General features: G+C 40.1%; 2 protein-coding genes across 4 annotated transcripts in view; one reads left to right on the forward strand and one right to left on the reverse strand.

Annotated features, from left to right (window-relative positions):
- Positions 1–16,269, reverse strand: part of CFDP1 (craniofacial development protein 1) — a 124,721-nt gene extending 108,452 nt beyond the window's left edge. Inside the window, exons 1-4 of one of the 3 annotated variants that reach the window (XM_026495244.4) lie at positions 16,037–16,269; positions 7,117–7,234; positions 5,431–5,650; positions 4,982–5,109 (exon numbers count right to left, since the gene is read on the reverse strand). In XM_026495244.4, coding sequence (XP_026351029.1) covers positions 4,982–5,109; positions 5,431–5,650; positions 7,117–7,234; positions 16,037–16,100 — 530 coding nt within the window. In that variant the 5' untranslated portion in view covers positions 16,101–16,269. The remainder of the gene's footprint in view (positions 1–4,981; positions 5,110–5,430; positions 5,651–7,116; positions 7,235–16,036) is intronic. The other 2 variants (XM_057314251.1, XM_057314250.1) reach the window with 2 other exon arrangements.
- Positions 16,270–16,678: 409 nt separating this feature from the next.
- Positions 16,679–18,508, forward strand: LOC113251740 (tigger transposable element-derived protein 1). Its single transcript, XM_026493712.3, has one exon. The coding sequence runs from the start codon at positions 16,679–16,681 to the stop codon at positions 18,506–18,508; it is 1,830 nt and encodes a 609-aa protein (XP_026349497.3).
- Positions 18,509–18,728: the final 220 nt, after the last annotated feature.

Consider the following 18,728-nt stretch of genomic DNA (forward strand, 5'->3'; position numbering starts at 1 on the left):
AATATGGGCTACAAAACTACCTGTTATTGGTCCAGAACAAGATGGGTACAGAAAATGTAAGTAAGTATTCAGAAGTTTGTTTAGCAATTTGACAATGTCACAATAGTCAAGACATGACAGGTGGGCTCACTGTATTAACCAGAATATAGACCAATTCAGGTACTATGATAAAATGTAAGCATTTATTTTTATAAATTATTTTTACAATCATTTTAATTGTTAACCAAATGTGACTTTTTAAATTCATATTAACTGTTAACCAAGTGTGACTTTTTAAAATTTATAGTTTAAATTTAAGTTAAGAAAGTAAAATTGGTATTATTTTCTTAAACCTAATTTACAGATGGCAAAACGAGCCTCACTGTATATTTCTGTAAAGAAAGCACATCTTTTTCTGAATGAGGCAGTAGTAGCAAACCACATGATAATGGAAGTGATTCCAAAGAAGCAAAGGCCAACTGAGGTCAAATTGCTTTTACTTCATGAGCCACGGAGTTTGGATGCTGATCATGCAGCTAAAATCATAGTGAGTTAACAAGTTCCTTGCAAATGTTTTGGCTAATGAAGTAGCGAATTCATCAAAACTTCAGTGGCGCTTATATATAAAACATAAAGAGGGGCGCCTGGGTGGCACAGCGGTTAAGCGTCTGCCTTCGGCTCAGGGCGTGATCCCAGCGTTGTGGGATCGAGCCCCACGTCAGGCTCCTCCACTATGAGCCTGCTTCTTCCTCTCCCACTCCCCCTGCTTGTGTTCCCTCTCTCGCTGGCTGTCTCTATCCTGTCGAATAAATAAATAAAATCTTTAAAAAAAAAAATAGGGGCGCCTAGGTGGCGCAGTCGTTAAGCGTCTGCCTTCGGCTCAGGGCGTGATCCCGGCATTATGGGATCGAGCCCCACATCAGGCTCCTCCGCTATGAGCCTGCTTCTTCCTCTCCCACTCCCCCTGCTGTGTTCCCTCTCTCGCTGGCTGTCTCTCTCTCTGTCAAATAAATAAATATAAAAATAAAATAAAATAAAATAAAAATAAAAATAAAAATAAATAAAAAATAAAAAAAAAAATAAAGAAAGAAAGAAATTCAAAATCAAAAGAATTCTTTGAAGGAAAGCGTACTGATTTAAAAAGCCCAACAGAAAGAGAAACAAAATTCCATACATTAACATTAGTGCATTGCAGTCTTCTGAGAAAGAAGCACTTTTGGTTGCTAACTAAAAAGAGTAAACCACTGCCAAGATATTAGTAAAAGACTGTATCAAAGATGTCTGCTTGGAAAGCTTGGTGAATCTGTGACAAAGAAGGTGATTCAAGTCAACGTTCCAGTGACAACATAGTTTGAAGTCCCCAGAATCTGGCTTATGATAGTGAGAATGATAATCAAATTAGCAAAATGTTTTCTAAATGCAATTTGAAGAACGCCAGATTATTACTAACATAAAAACTATCATGATATATGTGTGATTTATTTATTTTTTAAAAGTTTTTTTTTTAATTTATTTGACAGAGAGAGAAACAGCCAGAGAGAGAGGGAACACAAGCAGGGGGAGTGGGAGAGGAAGAAGCAGGCTCCCAGTGGAGGAGCCCGATGCGGGGCTCGATCCCATAATGCTGGGATCACGCCCTGAGCCGAAGGCAGACGCTTAATGACTGAGCCACCCAGGCGCCCCTATATATGTGATTAAAACATGACGGTGATACGAAGGATTCTTTTATCAGTTTCTGGCTGACAAACATAACTGACACTGATCTGTAAAATAAAACTAGAATTACATTGTCAACAAATGGGATTTGAAGTTTAAGTGTATGCAAGAGTATGTTCTAACAGCACAGGTGCAAGACAAGAAATCAGATTAGATTAAGGAGCTGGTGCTACGCGGCGCCTGGGTGGCTCAGTCGTTAAGCGTCTGCCTTCAGCTCAGGAGCTGGTGCTAGAACATAAAATTAACACACTACTTCCTTATCAAGAAAAATCTTGCTACCAAAACAAACAACCCCACTACTACTATTCTTAGTACAGTAGTAAAAACTGTAAATTATATAAGACTAATGCATTACATTTTTCAATGACTGTCATTACATGTGATAAGCTGAAAGCTGACCATAAATGTGCACACGTTACATTGCTCGCCGAGGTACCATGGCTACACAAGGGAAAAATGCTGTTAAGAATGATGAGCTTTGGAATAAACTTAGTGTCCTTAAAAGAAAAGGGTCACCAATTTTGAAGGTCTTAATTAGACAGTAAAATTTGGCTTATTCGTCTGATCTTTGGTATTTTTAATACTCTTAGAGTACCTGCATGCAAGGAAATGATTCAACATGTTTTTCAGTAGCAAATAAATTACCAGGGTAAAAATGAAAGCTCGAAGCCTGGAGGAACAGAGTTTCTACAGATTAACATGTTTCACTGAATGCTTTGAATTCCGTTTCCTATTAAAAGAATATCCCCACACAGGGAATTCATGCACGCAGAATTCCTTGTTTCCACTGAAATAGAACTTAACTACAAATTGACAGGATAAATTGTTGGACCTGGCTACTGATGAAGCACTGAAAACGAACTATGAAAATACGGTATACTGGCTTCATTTTGTATAAAAGTAAAAATAAAAATCTTGAACTTCCTGAAACAGCTTTAAAATCTTTATTTCCATCCTCACGAAAATACCTCTTGAGATGGGTTTATGATAAATGTTATTTAAAAAAAACAACAAAAACAAAACCAACACAGAAATAATTTACACGTACATCACCCTCCAGCAGTGCTGTATCTAACATAGATGCAATAAGTGAACAAGGAAGAAATGAGTTGTTTTGTCACATTAAAAACGAAAACTAACATACACAGATTTATTTGAAGTGTGCATCTAGATGTTAAAGTACTGAGAATTGATATTTTACTCTTAGTTTGTTTCAATTATAGAATGTAAAGGTATAAATATAACACTGATTTCCTATACTAATTATCTATACGCACACTCAATAAACAGCATGTATAGCTACACAAATCTTTCCTATTCCTATTTGATGTTCATTTTGACTGTATTTATTGAAAAGTAAGTTTATGTCTGTTGAATCTCATTAAAAATTTGGGCTTGTATTTTCTACATCCTTTAAATTTATTTTTCTAGAAATTCCTTTTTATTGTGTCTTTTTTTTTTTAAGATTTTATTTATTTATTCATGAGAGACAGAGAGAGAGAGAGGCAGGGGCAGAGGGAGAAGCAGGGTCCCCGCGGAGCAGGGAGCCCAATGTGGGGCTCGATCCCAGGAACCTGGGATCATGACCTGAGCCAAAGGCAGACGCTTAATCGACTGAGCCACCCAGGCGCTTTTTATTGTGTCTTACAGAAGTACTGGTCTGCAACAGGTTGAAATTTTAAAATAAGCACCCTTGGGGCGCCTGGGTGGCTCAATTGTTAAGCGTCTGCCTTTGGCTCATGATGTGATCCTGGCGTTATGGGATCGAGCCCCACATCAGGCTCCTCCGCTGGGAGCCTGCTTCTTCCTCTCCCACTCCCCCTGCTGTGTTCCCTCTCTCTCTGGCTGTTTCTCTCTCTGTCAAATAAATAAATAAAATCTTTAAAAAAATAAAATAAAATAAGCATCCTTCAGCACAGATGTACATAATAATCTACATTAATGTGAAATTTACTGGATGTGACAACTGCACTGTATCATGAAGGAGAATGCCCTCTGTTCTTAGGAAACTGCTGAAGTATTTAAGAGTGAGGTGTCATGATGTCTACAAGCAATTCTCAAATGGTTCAGGCAAGACAAAAAGAGAAATACAGATCTAAATGGTGGAGAGAGAGGCAAAACATTAACCACCAGTGAACGTGTGTAATAAATACATGGGTGTTCACTGTAAAACTAACTCTGGCAACATTTCTGGGTGAAGTCTTTCAGAAGAAAAGGTTGGGGAGAAAAATTTTTTAAAAAATAAAAAGTTTTGCTCCACACCCTTTATAAAACTAATAATGCGAAATTCTTTATTTCAACAGCTATTTTTATTAGATGAAATAACTGAAATTGGAAACTAGACACTATTTTTAAAAATATAAATTTGGGGGCAAATTATATTTTCAGAGAGCATGCAGGTCTACTTAATTACTGCCAAGGAAAATAAATGTGACCATTTATAAAATTATTGACTGGCACCTTATCTGCTCCTATTTAGCTCTAAATTATAGATCTGCTGTTTCCAAGTAATAAAATAAAAAAATGGGGAAGAGGAAATTCTAGGCATGTGGCTCTTACCTAGAACAGCCAGGAGGTTATTAAGCCCCTACTGTTTTTTAAAAATGATAACGAACCTATCAATCAATTAAAAAAATAATACTAAGATCAGGAAATAATATAGGAACCAAATTTCTCTCCTAGTACTTTCAATTTTTACCTGATTTCAGGGGCCTCAGTGGGACTCAGACTTCACAGCTAAGAAAAGTAATAAAGGGGGGCGCCTGGGTGGCTCAGTAGTCAAGCATCTGCCTTCGGCTCAGGTCACGATCCCAGCGTTCTGGGATCGAGCCCCACACCGGGCTCCCTGCTCAGTGGGAAGCCTGCTTCTCCCTCTCCCACTCCCCCTGCTTGTGTTCTCTTTGTCGCTGCCTCTCTCTCTGTCAAATAAATAAATAAAATCTTAAAAAAAAAAAAAAAAGAAGAAGAAGAGCAATAAAGGAAGAAATGACTCAGCCAAAGTCACAAAGCATGACAACAAGCAGAAGTGAATACTTAACTCTTCCATTTTCTTGTTTCTGTTCAGCCAAACACTTCATGATACCCACAACTACATCACTGTATATGAAAGCACCTCTCCTCCCATGTTCCCTGATAATTCATGGAGCCACCGTTTCCCTGAGTAAAAAAGAGAACTCTTCCAAAATACTATGATGATAGGGTGGAATGAGGACAGATGTCCAAAACCATTTAGAAAGATGCTCATTTTTAAAAGAATTAGTTTTGAAGTTTGTAAAGGTCACCTTACCTGACTTCTTCACCAGCAAAATCAAACACCTTGGTGATTTTAACTTTTTCAGTTTCTTTCGGTTTCTCAAGCTCTTCTGCTCTGATGAACAATTTACTCGAACTCATCTCTTCAGTTTTCTCTCCTCTCTATGAAATAGGTAAGAAATGCAATCAGTTTCACACAAGAATGAAACCTAAGAGAACCATCCCAACATTCTGTTTACGGCTATTCTTAGATGTTTCATCTCTAAACAATTAAACACCTATCAGAAATTTATTTGATTAGAAAGGCTTACGTCTCCTACCATAGGAAATGCTTTGCTTTTCACTTGAAAGAGTTATTATTAAAAGGCATCTAGTTTGATTTCTGCTATAAACATCAAATCTCATTTTGGAAACAAAAATGTCTATCTGGGGAACTTAGGGTATTTCTGGGGAAGCCTACATCTCATTTGGCTATCAACTTACGTTAACTTGCGTCTTTGGGGGCACTTTTGGTTTTGGTCCTACATCATTGAGGAAGCTGGCCCACAGCTCATCCTCCTTCTTCTTCCTTGCATCCTCTGCCCCGACGCCTTTTTCCTGCTCTGCAGCTGCATCTTCCTCCGCGCTGCTACTTCCCTCGGATTCCTCAGTGGCATCCTCCTCCTCCTCTTCTTCTAATGAGAGGCCACCTTGTTTTCTCTTCCTAATCACCAACAGTCACAAGAAAAAGGAGAGACAAGACAGATAATGCAAAATGATTTCAGCTATCCCTTCCTCAATTCCGAACACAATGTTGCAAACCTGAGAGAACTTTAAAATCCGGGGACTACTGATTAACACCCACCCTAGGGGGCAGCAGGGGAGGTAAGCTGAGATTCTGTGGAAGAAAACAAGAACTGAGCTCTTACAGTTAGCAATTTCCCCCAAACACTTAGAATCAAAATATAGTGTTCTACTTCTAAGTCAGGACCAGCTATTTTCACCAAGAAAACACCCAAAAATCACCTCGCAGAATCAATCTATCCAAAAGTGTGTTCCAAGAATATACATTCCAATCAGAGAACATGTTCCATTGAGGAGAGCCTCAAATTTATTTGCACTGTTTCTTCCTAGAGTTCTCAGGTGAGTGGGGGGAATCCATGTTTTATCCCCACTTTCTGAAAATTTGAAAGCTGGAATACAGAAAAACTCAAGGACAAAAGAACTGGGCCCATGACCTAAGAGAAAATTGTTTCTTAGTCTATTTGGACTTCGTGTGAATCATCTAATACCTAAAATTCTTTTTTCCCTTTTTATAAACTATAACCTGCTTTTTTGCTTCAATGCCCAAAAAGACAGAAACACCAATCAGAGAGAGTTTATAAAAGACCTCTATGGAAGCTTTCCTTATCTGAGCTAAATAACCTGTCAGAATTTTCATAATTTGGGGGGGTGGGGGCGGGAGTGTAATTCAGTACCAGGTCTATGGAAGGTAATTTGCTAATATTTATGAAAAATTTTTTTACTGCAGATAACTCTGGATCAAACAATTCTACTTCTATAATCTGATTTACAGATATACTTGTACCTGTATACAAAGGCATAACAAAGAATATTCACTGCAATCTTGTTTGTGGTAGTAAAGACAGGTATAATCTAAATGTCCCTCAATACGGGAATACTTAAATAATGCAAGGTGTAACCATATAATGTAACATTATGCAGTCACTGAAGAGAGTAAGGTATAGCTAAATGTACTGTCATGGTACACATCTCCAAGGTGTGAAACAATGAAAATGAGAAACTATAAGCCTAGAATGCCACTCTTTGTTTTGGGGGGAGTCTGTTTGTTTTTTTAAAGAGTAGGAAATATATACCTACATACATACACCAACTATCTCTGGCAACATAGTTCTTCTGAACAAAGCTACAAGGGATATCGAGAGTACACATTTTTGCTGTAACTGAGTTTTTAATTTTTACCAAGTGTACATGATACCTATTAATTTTTTTTTAATTAAAGCTCAAAAACTTTTAAAGCTTGCCCAAGACTGAGAATTTAATCCTAAAACGTCACCAAATGTTTCCCTTGAATAGACAAAGGTAGGAAGAACTCATGAGACCAATCCCAGCCATCTGGATACTATGACAATAGCCCCTGACTTCTAAGGGCCGTGAGGGCAGCATCACCTGGCCGGAATGCTCTGAGCCTTTCTTTTTTTCCCTTTGGTTTTCTGTGTCTGCTCTTCACCATCCACTTCATCTTCCTTCACTAATTCATTTACATCATCTTCACTATACTCTCCACCTGAAATCACATAATAGAGTGATCAGACATACAGGAATAAAGGTTTTCACATCAAGACAATACATTTTCATTAAAAATAAAGTCTAGTACTTTCCTCTATTCTTTGTCTGACTAAAATATCATTTCCTTAGGGAAGTCTCCCCATCCCTGAAGATTAGGCTAAGTTCCCCTATTCTAGGCTTCCATGACAGTCCTTATTTCCTCCTATAAATGTACCCACTTATATTTAATGTTTGCAATTTCCTTTTTTTTTTAAGATTTTATTTATTTATTAGAGAGAGAGAGAATAAGCTGGGGGAAGAGGCAGAGGCAGAGGGAGAACAGGCTCCCCGCTGAGCAAGGAGCCCGATGCGGGACTCGATCCCAGGACCCCAGGATCATGACCTGAGCCGAAGGCAGTCACTTAACTGACTGAGCCACCCAGGCATCCCATAATGTTTGCAATTTCTGCTATGCTGTACATATCATGAGGACATAGATCTTGTTTGTTAAGTATGTGCTGAATGAATGAATGAATGAATGAAAAGAAATTCTAATTCCACTACTATACTGTTCAAAGAAGAAATTAATGTTGCCATTGTATCTTGGGTATCTTTCAAAAGTAATCAAAAGAGACCTTAACAAAAAAGAGACCTAGAGACTTCCAGTTAGACACAGCAAAAAGAACAAACATGTCTAGCTCTCATCTTCAGACACTAACATTCAGAGGTCCCCAACAAGAGGGTGTTACCTGGACGCCCAGGATAACTACACTCTGTGGGCACCAGTCAATAAATCCTGTGTACATGGAGATTCAACTAGCTTTTTTCTTTTTTACTTCATGTAAACTTTTATTTGAAGTATAACACACACTGAAGAACACACAAGTCTACCATACAGCTCAATGATATTACACAAAGTGAACACACTTCTATAATCGGGCCCAGCTGAAGAGCTAGAACATGAACCAGCATCCCAGAAGGCCCCTCATGCCCCATTCCAGGCATCAGCCACCACCCCCATCCAAGAGCCATCCTGACTCCAAATACTAAAGATGAGGTTTGCTTCTCTTTGGCCCTTAAACAAACAGAAGCCTACAATATGCACTCTCAAGTGTCTGGCTTTTTTCACTCAACATTCTGTGTTGGTCACCCAGACTGTTCACTGTAGCTCTAGGTTACTCACTCTCATTCCGAAATAGTGTTTCATTGCGTGACTGTACCACAATGTATTTATCCATTCTTCTGCTGATGAACATTTAGGTTGTTTCCAGTTCAGAGCTATTACAAATAGTACTGTTCTGAATATTCTTGTACATCCAATCAGCTTCTAAATATTTCACTCACAATGAACCAAGGGCCACCAAACACTTGAGGAAAGCCTCCAATACAAAAGGTAAGACTGGAAACAAGAAAGGAATTCAGAGGAAACAGAATTTAAAAAAAAAAACAACAAAACCCTTTAAAATTAATATCCTCAAAGAGATAAGAGAAGGTATGGTATTCGTGAAACAGTGACTTAAACACTTTTCAAAAAACTTTAAAATTTTTCTAAAAACTCTTGAAAACTACAAATATGATGGCAGAGATTAAAAAAAGAACAAAGCCGATGAGAAGGAGCCAGTCATATGAAAATATGCAGAATACACATTGAAGGCTGAATACCACACACCAAGTGATAAGTGTTTCCGGAACAAAAGACTGAGTTCCAGGCTAAGAGAGCAGTCTGAAGACACAAATGTCATTTTGCTTCCCCTGAAACCCCAGTAAAATCACTACAGCAAAGACTTTTAAAAAACACAAACCTACAAGCTAAGTAGGCATGTAGTTGCGTTGTATTTGTTTATATTTGCAAAAAGCAACACTGGAAGGATAAACAAAATCCTAATGAAAATAGGCACCTTATCAGGGTCAGAGTAGAACAGAGTGGGATAGTCAGGGGTAGAAGCAAGAATTCTGTTTATCTTTCTGAAGACTTTTGAAAAGCCCTTAAATTAAGAACAGTTTGAATAAACAAATACTTGTTTGAATAATTAACTGCATACCCAAACAATAACAAAACTCACAAAGAAAGGATTTATTCCAAGGACTTCAGAAACAGTATTTTGACTATATACCCTTCACAAGACCCACTATAAAAACAAAAAAAAAAAACAAAAAACAAACAAGAAACAACTCTATTCTGTGTAGTAATGTTGGTATTTTGAAATATATTTCCTTTATATAATAGGTTTTTTTGTTTTTTTTTTAAGATTTTATTTATTTATTTATTTGAGAGAAAGAGAGCAAGAGCGAGAGCACAGCAGGAGGAGCAGCAGAGGGAGAGGGAGAAGCAGGCTCCCCGCTGAGCAGGGAGTCCGAGGCAAGCCTCAATCCCAGGACTCTGGTATCAGAAACTGAGCCAAAGGGGCGCCTGGGTGGCACAGCGGTTAAGCGTCTGCCTTCGGCTCAGGGCGTGATCCCAGCGTTATGGGATCGAGCCCCACATCAGGCTCCTCTGCTATGAGCCTGCTTCTTCCTCTCCCACTCCCCCTGCTTGTGTTCCCTCTCTCGCTGGCTGTCTCTGTCCTGTCGAATAAATAAATTAAATCTTAAAAAAAAAAAAAAAAACTGAGCCAAATGCAGCCGCTTAACCAACTGAGCCACCCAGTTGCCCCTATATAATAGGTTAAAGCAAGCAAGTAAGTATGTTAATCATGGCAGGAATCCAGATCTTCAGAGTAAGAGAAATAACACACGATTATGAAAATCAAAGAAATTAGATGAAAATTCAAATGTTAAAACTGAACTAAAAGTATCAATATGAGGGGCGCCTGACTGGCTCAGTAGGGAGAGCATGCAACTCCTGACCTTAGGGTTTTAAATTCCAGCCCCATGTTGGATGTAAACATTACTTAAAAATCAAATCTCAAAAAAAAAAAAAAAAAAAGTATCAATATGAACGCTTTTTTTAAGATAAATATTTTCTAGTTCTGTTCACTGAAATGGTACAGAAACAATGCCACTTTGGTAGCAATGAGCATCTCTTCAGAGTCCAGCTTATATGCTTTGATATGATTGCTCATGAAAAGGGCTCCCAGCTAATTTCAGGTCTAAGGGAAGGAAAGCACCAGGTGAAAATGGGACATCTTGCTGTGTCAGAAAGCAGGAAAGTTATTTAAGAATAATGGGCCACATTAAAAGGATGTAAGATCCAGCCTGAAAGAACTCCTAGTGGCCAAAAGTGACGACTTGAGAATTAAAAGGAGTAACTGTTGGTTGACTAAGACACATTGCATCAATAAAAATCTGTAAGCCCTTTATGAGGTTTTAAAAACAGACAAAAAATAATTTGTACTGGGGCATCTGGCTGGCTCAGTTGGTTGAGCGTCTGCCTTCTGCTCAGGTCATGATCCCAGGGTCCCAGGATTGAGCCCTGCCTCTGGCTCCATGCTGAACGGTGAGTCTGCTTCTCCCTCTCCCTCTGCTGCTCCCCCTGCTTGTGGTCTCTCTCTCTAACAAATAAATAAATAATAAAAAAAATCTTTTAGAAAATAATAATTTATATTCCTTAAAGCTACTATTAAAATTATTCCCTATTTTGAAAGTTAATAATTAAAGAAAATGAGTCAAACATTTATCCTGTCCCAATTGATGAAGGAAGGCAATATTTTACAGAAGAACATCAACTAATAAATTAGAAAAATATCACTTTCACACTATTAGTAATTTAGGCAAGGATTATCAAGTAATGTTTTCAAAAAATGAAGCTTTAACCATTAAGTATATTACAACACAGAATACTTCAGTCCCAAGGGAAGAAACAATTACACAACAGAGGGATCAGACTCATCCCCTGAATCCAGTAGGCACAACTATGGGAACCAACCCAGGATTGTGTGTCTTTTGATGTGATGCATTATGAAATACACAGTCATCTATAAGGTATTCTAGCCAAAAAGATTTCATCTGAACCCATCAAGCATTTAGATCTAACTTTCAGAAATTTCAGAACTTCAGAATTCCAGTAATTTCAGAATTCCAGAAAATTCAAAGGACAAAGGAACAACCTAAAATACCGGGAGGGAGCGATCAGACAAATCCAGAAGGTGAGACACTCTGTAGGATTTACTGCCTGATCTCTTAAGCAAATCACTGTCATTACAGATCATGCTAGATCAAAACAAATTTACAGGATGGGACAACTAGATGATACGGGCAGTCCTGAACCTAACTGTGATTTGAATAAACAATCTATAGTCTATTCTGGGTCAAGTGGGAAAATCTGAATAAGGTCTGTATATAAGACGAGTCCAAAGTTTACTGAAATGAACAGGGAGAGACTGTTCACTGAAAAGAGAAAGTTACAAAGTAACATGAAAAAGTATGATTTCAGATTGGGGTTAAAATACAAATATCTATACCTGGGTGCAGAAAAAGATCAGAGTTCACTAAAGGATTAATACTGATAATCTATGGGTGGTGGCAATGATTCTATTTTTTATGCTTAACTGTCTGAATTTTCTAATTTTCTACAAAGCTCACACACTACTTTTGTAGTAATGTAAGGTTATTTTTTATCATAAAAAATGGGTAAATGTTGCAAACAGTTCAGACAAGGAGAAAAATATGGCTCTGGATCTTACATAAATAAAAAATGCTCAAGTCCATTGATAAGAGATAAGCAAATTTTAAATTATACATATGCACAAAATGATCAAATTCCATGCAATTACTATGACAAAAAAAGAGTAAGAAGAATAACATCCCTGTAGATAACAACGAACAAAATGAACATATCTTGTCCGAAGACTCAGAGCTTCCAATCACCTTTTTAGTCCCCATGCTTAAAAATGAGCCAAACAACTAAGAATCACTTAAAATGTGAGAAAGTATCTAATAAAACCAAAATACACAGGGTGAATAAAAATCACCTTAGAGAAATGTTTCCTCATACTATGAGGCTAAGATTATCTGATATTAAAACAAGACAAGGAAATTACAAGACAACTACAGACCAACATCCTTCATAAACATGTAAAAACTCTTAACAAAATACTAGCAAACAAAATTCAGAAATGTATAAAAAAAATTTATTTATTTATTTTTTGGGGGGGGAGAGCGGGCAAGCAGTGGAAGGAGCAGAGAGGGAGGGAGAAGAAGGGGGAGGGGGAAAGAATCTCAAGCAGACTCCATGCTGACTGTGGAGCCCAATGCGGGGCTGGATCTCACAACCCTGAGATCATGACCTGTGCAGAGATCGTGACCTGAGCCGAAATCAAGAGTTGGACACTTAAACAATTAAGCCACCCAGGCACCCCAGCAGTGTATAAAAAGAATAATACATCATGACCAAATGAGTTTAACCCAAAAATAAAAGGCTGTTCAAAATTCAAAAATCAGTGTTTAATTTATCAAAATTTAAAAATCCTAATCACTATAATTCACCATATTAACAGGAAGAAAAATCACACATAATCCTATCAATAGACGGAGGAAAAGCATTTGACAAAATTTGCCTCTCAACTAATCAGGAGTAGAGGGAACTTCTTTAATCTGATAAAATGCATCAGTGAGGAGGAGTATACGCAGACTGCCAGGGTTCAAATCCCAGCTCAGCTACACTGTAGCTAAATGACTTTGTGTAATTTGCTTAAATTCTCTGTGCCTCAATTTTCTTGTCTACAAAATGGGGAGAACAGCACATACACGGTAGTGTTACGTGAGTGAGCTAGTAACGTGTTAGTCAATGTAAAGGACTTAAAACATGCACACACAGAATGCATCTGTAACCCACAGCTAACATACTAAATAGTGAAACACTGATAATTTCCTCTTAAAATTGGGAATAAGGCAAGGATGTCCGCTCTCACCACTCCTATTCAACATCATACTAGAAGTCTTATAATCAAGAGCCGTAAAGTGAGCAAAAGAAACAAAAGGCATACAAAAAAGAAGAAATAAAACTGTTTCTATTCAGACATCATGGTGTATATTTTATTTGGGGGGGTGGCCTTGGAACTGTCAGTTTTGGTGATGGTCACTAAGCATTTATCAAAACTGATAGAACAGTACACTGTAAAGAATAAATTTTACTGTGCATAAGTTAAACATTAAAAATTTAAATTAGTATTAATATTCATAGAGCAATAAGATACTTCACTATGAAATGAGAACATGATGCTATAAAAATGACGAGGGAACAAAAAAGTTACTCAAATTTAAAAACATGAAAGGAGGAAAAGACACAAGTGTTTAAGATATTGAGAATTTTCCACTGAGTGGAAAAAAGTCAAGAATTAGAAAATAGAAGGATAAAATTAGAGGGTCAGTCAAGAAGATCTAACACAAGATTCAACATCTGAATAATGAGATTTCCAGAAAAATAACAGAAAATGAAGAAAGGAAATTACCTCTCCCCAAAAAATTCCAGAAGCCCAGCACAATGGATGAAAACAGACTCATACCACAGTATATCATTGTGAAATATCAGAAAAATCAGGCATAAAGAGAAGATTCTATCAGCTTCCAAAGACAAGCAGATCTTATATAACTGAACAGAAATCAGCAAAACAGACTTCTTAATAGAAACACTGGAAGCTAGCAAGTAATAAAACAACACCCTTACCATTCTGATGGAAAGCTATCATTACCATTACCGTATCATTATAACGCCTAGAATTATTACAAAACACAGAATTCTATACCAGACAAAATATCAATTATGCTCTGGGGTCACGCACTTTTAGAAATACTGTTTTGAGAGGCGCCTGGGTGGCTCAGTCGTTAAGCGTCTGCCTTCAGCTCAGGGCCTGATACCAGGGTCCTGGGATCGAGCCCCACATCAGGCTCCCTGTTCCACTGGGAGCCAGCTTCTTCCTCTCCCACTCCCCCTGCTTGTGTTCCCTCTCTCGCTGGCTGTCTCTCTCTGTGAAATAAATAAGTAAAATCTTAAAAAAAAAAAGAAATACTGTTTTGACACCTTGAATGTCCATTATACATCATCTGTCCTCAAGTAGTTGAGAATTTATTCTCATTTTGGTGGAACACGCCAAGAAAAAAAGATAACACAGGACCCAAGAAATGGAATCCAACAGAAAAAGGAGATAAATGGAACACCCAGAGTGGTGATGGTGATGGTGACAAAAGATCCTAGATTTAGAAGTAATAAAATCAAGGAAAACAGGTCAGAAGGCAAAGACGGACTTCAACATGAAACTAAACGATTCTTTAATGAATCTGATTGCCTTGGGAGATGACTTACACAATTCTGAGAGTTTAGGGTCAAATTAATAGTAAGGACTAGACAACTAAGCAACGACAAAATGGCAACTATTAATTCCACACAAAACAAGTAGTGTAGGAAAACAATCACAGTATATACCACATGGTTCAGACCTGAATGTCTGATGTGTTCACCGTCATTACAAAAAGGTAAACATGGAATACTGATCTAACCAAAATTGGACATAGTAACAATGGCAGGCTGGGAAGTTGGGGAGGGCCTGAGGGTGAAAGGGTGTGTGTGTTGGGAATGATCAGGATGACCTAAGAGGGTATTAAAATGAGACTACCGAGCATGAGTTTAGTCAACATAAAAGGAAAACACCAAATTAAAAGGTGGAAAGCAGTTTCTCCTGGGGAGGAATGAACAGGGATACAGGGTGATGGGAACTGGGGTTTTCAAAACAAGGCTTTTAGAAATATTTGACTTTTTAAAAAATATTCATTTTAGAGATGGAGGGAGCGGCAGAATCATAAGCAGGCTCCACCCCTAGCAAGGAGCCCAACGCTGGCTCAATCTCACCACCGTGAGATCACGACCTGAGCCAAAACCGAGTCCCACTCTTAACGGACTGAGTCACCGAGGCGCCCCTATATTTAAGTATGCGTACGCACAACTTTGATTAAAATGAAAACCAGTTTTCAAATAACCACTCTGGCCATTACCATAAGACCAATGTTGGTGGACATGAATGGAAACGGAATCAGGGAAACCAGTTGGGAAGCTATGGCTAATCCTAGTGAAGAATAACGGCAGTTCAGTAACAAAGATTGGCGAGGAAGCGGTCAGAAACCAGTTTCCCGCGTAGACACAACAGAACTTACTGACTGCTTGAACCAAAAGAGAGAAAAAAAGGATGAATGATTCCAAGAGTTGTTTTTTTTTTTTCCCCCGAGCGACTGTATGGATAAGATACTTCAAATGAGATGGGAAGTCTGGGGAAGGCGCAGGATAGGGAAGGAGTACGTTTGAGTGATAAGATTTATTTTGGCCCCCTCTAGTTTGAGAAGCCTATACCAAAGAGAGAGAGAGAGAGCCTGAAAAAAGAGAAAGAGGTATACATCGCAAAGAGACAAAATGCATCATCAGATGAACTTTCTAATAACCATTGGAGGGCATACAGTGGCTAGATTTATCTTGGACGTGGTGCTAGCTAGCAAGTCCCTCGGGACAGAAGGTCAGACGATAACGTCCAACGCTCACACTGCCTTTCAGAAGACTTGAGCGCTGGTGCGGTGGGTTCGGGCACCGACCGACCCGCCGGCATCCCCAGAGCAGGGAGGTGTTCACGTGCGGGTTCCCGCGCTCCGAGAGGGGGCGGCGGCCCGAGCCAGGCCGCGGGCGTCGGCTGCGCGAGATTCCCCAGCGCACAGGTCCGGCCCGGGGCGCCGCGCGAACGGAGCAGGCGGGCGAGAAACCCGGGCTTGCGCAGCGTGGTCGCTCGAGACCCGCGCCCCCGGGGCCACCGGGGGCACTGGGCCACGCACGCCGGGCCAAGCGCGCCTCACGTGAAGCACGGGGCGGGGCAAGCCTCCTCTCGCCTCAGGCCGAATCGCTCACCCGACGGCACGTAGTCTTCGTCCTCCTCCGAAGTGGAGAAGTCTTCAGAGTCGAATTCCTCCATGTCGCTGCCGCGCGGGGCGGGCGGAGCCACAGGACCTCAGCAGCTGCCCCAAACGGCAAAGCTCTAGGGAGAGACCATAGAGCTGCAGCGGGGGCGGTGGCGGCTGGGGCGGGCCCCCCCCCGCCGCAAGATGTGCGCATGCGCAGAGAGGGCTACGTCGTCTAAACGCGACTCTTCCGGGCCAATGTCCCGCGCCTGACGGTACTGTAGTGGTTGAGAGCACGGGCTCCGCGCTGCAACGGTGCATGCTGGAACTTGTAGTCTTCAGCGCTGTCTGGTCGCTCTGATTTAATAAATGTGCTTAAACAGAATTCCAAGTCATTGGGGATACAGTTGGCCTTCGTTATTCACAGGTTGGTATTTTCGAATTCGCTTACTTGTTTAAACTTACTGTAACCCCAAAAATCAATATTCGCGGTGCTTTCTGGGGTTATTCGCGGACATGCGCAGAGGGTGAAACTTGAGTCAACCAGTGGTGTGGTGTAATTACTGAGGTTGAACAAGGCAGACACAATGGGCTTTCTTGCTTCATCTCTCATGCTCTAAATAATTGTCCTTCTCGCAGTTTATTTAGGGGCATGTTTTTTGCATTTTTGCGCTTTTTGGTGGTGATTTCGCTGTTTAAAATGACCCCCAAGCGTAGCGGTGAAGTGTTGCCTAGTGCTCCTAAGCGCAAGAAGGCTGTGATGTGCCTTATGGAGAAAATACGTGTGTTAGACAAACTTCGTTCAGGCATGAGTTGTAGTGCTGTTGGCCGTGAGTTCAATGTTAATGAATCAACAATCCGGTACATCAAAAAAAAGGAAAAGGAAATTCGCCGATCTGTACGTGAGGCTGCTCCGGAAAGTGCTAAAGTAACGTCTATAGTGCGTGAGGAAGCAATGGAAAAGATGGAAAAGCGGCTGAATTTATGGATTCATGAGATGACCACCGATAAAAAAGGTGTGGTGGACAGCATTGTCGTGAGGCTGAAAGCCAAAGAAATTTATGGTCATGTTACCCAGGGCCAGAAATATGTTAAACCTTTCTCCGCTAGCGCTGGCTGGCTTGCACGTTTCAAAAGGCGGTATGGTGTGAACAATGTTAAACTTGCGGGTGAGGCAAATTCTGCAGATCAGGACGCTGCGGAAGGATTTAAAAAATACTTGCTGAATGTTATACAGGAGAAAGGATATGTGGAAGAGCAGGTTTTCAACGCTGATGAGACTGGCTTATTTTACAAGGACGTTGGCAAAAGAACCTATATAACGCGAATGGCCTGCAAAGCCCCTGGCTTTAAATCATTCCAAGACTATGCAACCTTGCTATTGTGTACCAATGCCAAGGGCGACTTCAAGTGCAAACCCCTAATGGTATACAGAGCCCAGAATCCACCAGCACTTACAGGGAAAAGCGTGAACCATATGCCGGTCCATTGGAGGTGGAACAAAAAAGCGTGGATGACATCCGATTGGTTCCACAACTGCTTCATACCGGAAGTCGAGTGCTACCTCCAGGGCAGAAACCTTGCCTTCAAGGTTTTATTAATTTTGGATAATGCCCCAGTCCATTGCTGTGAAGAACTCAAAAATGGCCACCCCAACGTAGAAGTTCTTTTCATGCCCCCAAACACTACGTCTCTCATCCAGCCCCTGGATCAGGGTATAATAAAAGCTTTCAAGGCACACTACACCAGGGAGCTTTATAGCAAGGCCTTTGAGGCTCTCAAGTCCAACACGGAGACTACCATGTTGGACTATTGGAAGTCAGTCACTCTACGCAACGTTATTGATTATGTTGGGACAGCCTGGGACAGCATCAAACAAGCTACTATCAATAGCTGTTGGAAAAATGTTTGGCCAGACTGTGTGCAAGATTTCGAAGGCTTTGAAGATGTTACAGAAACTATAAAGGACAGTGTCAAAAACATAATGCATATTGCACATCAAATAACTGGAGAAGGATTTGATGACATGAAGGAGGAAGACGTGGAGGAAATTCTGACAGAGAAGGCAGTAGAACCCACCAACGAAGACCTGGATGAGATGGCAAAACAAGGCACTGGAGTCGGCAATGACGAGGACGGTGATGAAAGCCAGCCTAAGACTTCAAGAATTGACCCTCTTACAGTGACTAAAATATCAGAATGGAATTCTGCCTTGGAAAGAATTTTCAGTGACATGGAAGAGTGTGACCCTATGCTTGATCGCAGCCTCAAATTTAAGCGCCTCACCTCCACGGCATTTGCTCCTTATGCCAAGATGCTTAAAAATTTGAGGCAAAAAGCCAAGCAGACAAGGCTGACCCAACTTTTTGAGCCAATTTGGGAGGGAGAGTTGCCGACTCCGTCAACAAGTCATGAGAGGCAAACTCCTGAGGTTGAACTGCCAAATGTGGACATGCTGCCCTCTTCCTCTTCTGCAAAATAAATTCCACCTGCCTCTTCCTTGGTTTTCATGGGGCAAGCCAAGGTCAAGAGGTTTAACCACACTGTGTGCTGCACCATCACACATTCCGCCATTCCATCAACAGTAAGATTCTAGTTAACCTTTTCATGAAATCTCTGGTTTTTTCAGGACTCTATTTGCATTGCTGTGCAGTATACAGTATGTGTTCACAGTACTCTGTGTTTAGGTAAATATCGTATGT

This window comes from Ursus arctos, unplaced genomic scaffold (genome assembly GCF_023065955.2).
Source record: "Ursus arctos isolate Adak ecotype North America unplaced genomic scaffold, UrsArc2.0 scaffold_19, whole genome shotgun sequence".
NCBI classification, from domain to species: Eukaryota; Metazoa; Chordata; class Mammalia; order Carnivora; family Ursidae; genus Ursus; species Ursus arctos.

Coding starts and splice junctions, on each gene's coding strand:
- LOC113251740 (XM_026493712.3), top strand. CDS start 16,679: ATGTTTTTTGCATTTTTGCGCTTTTTGGTGGTGATTTCGCTGTTTAAA.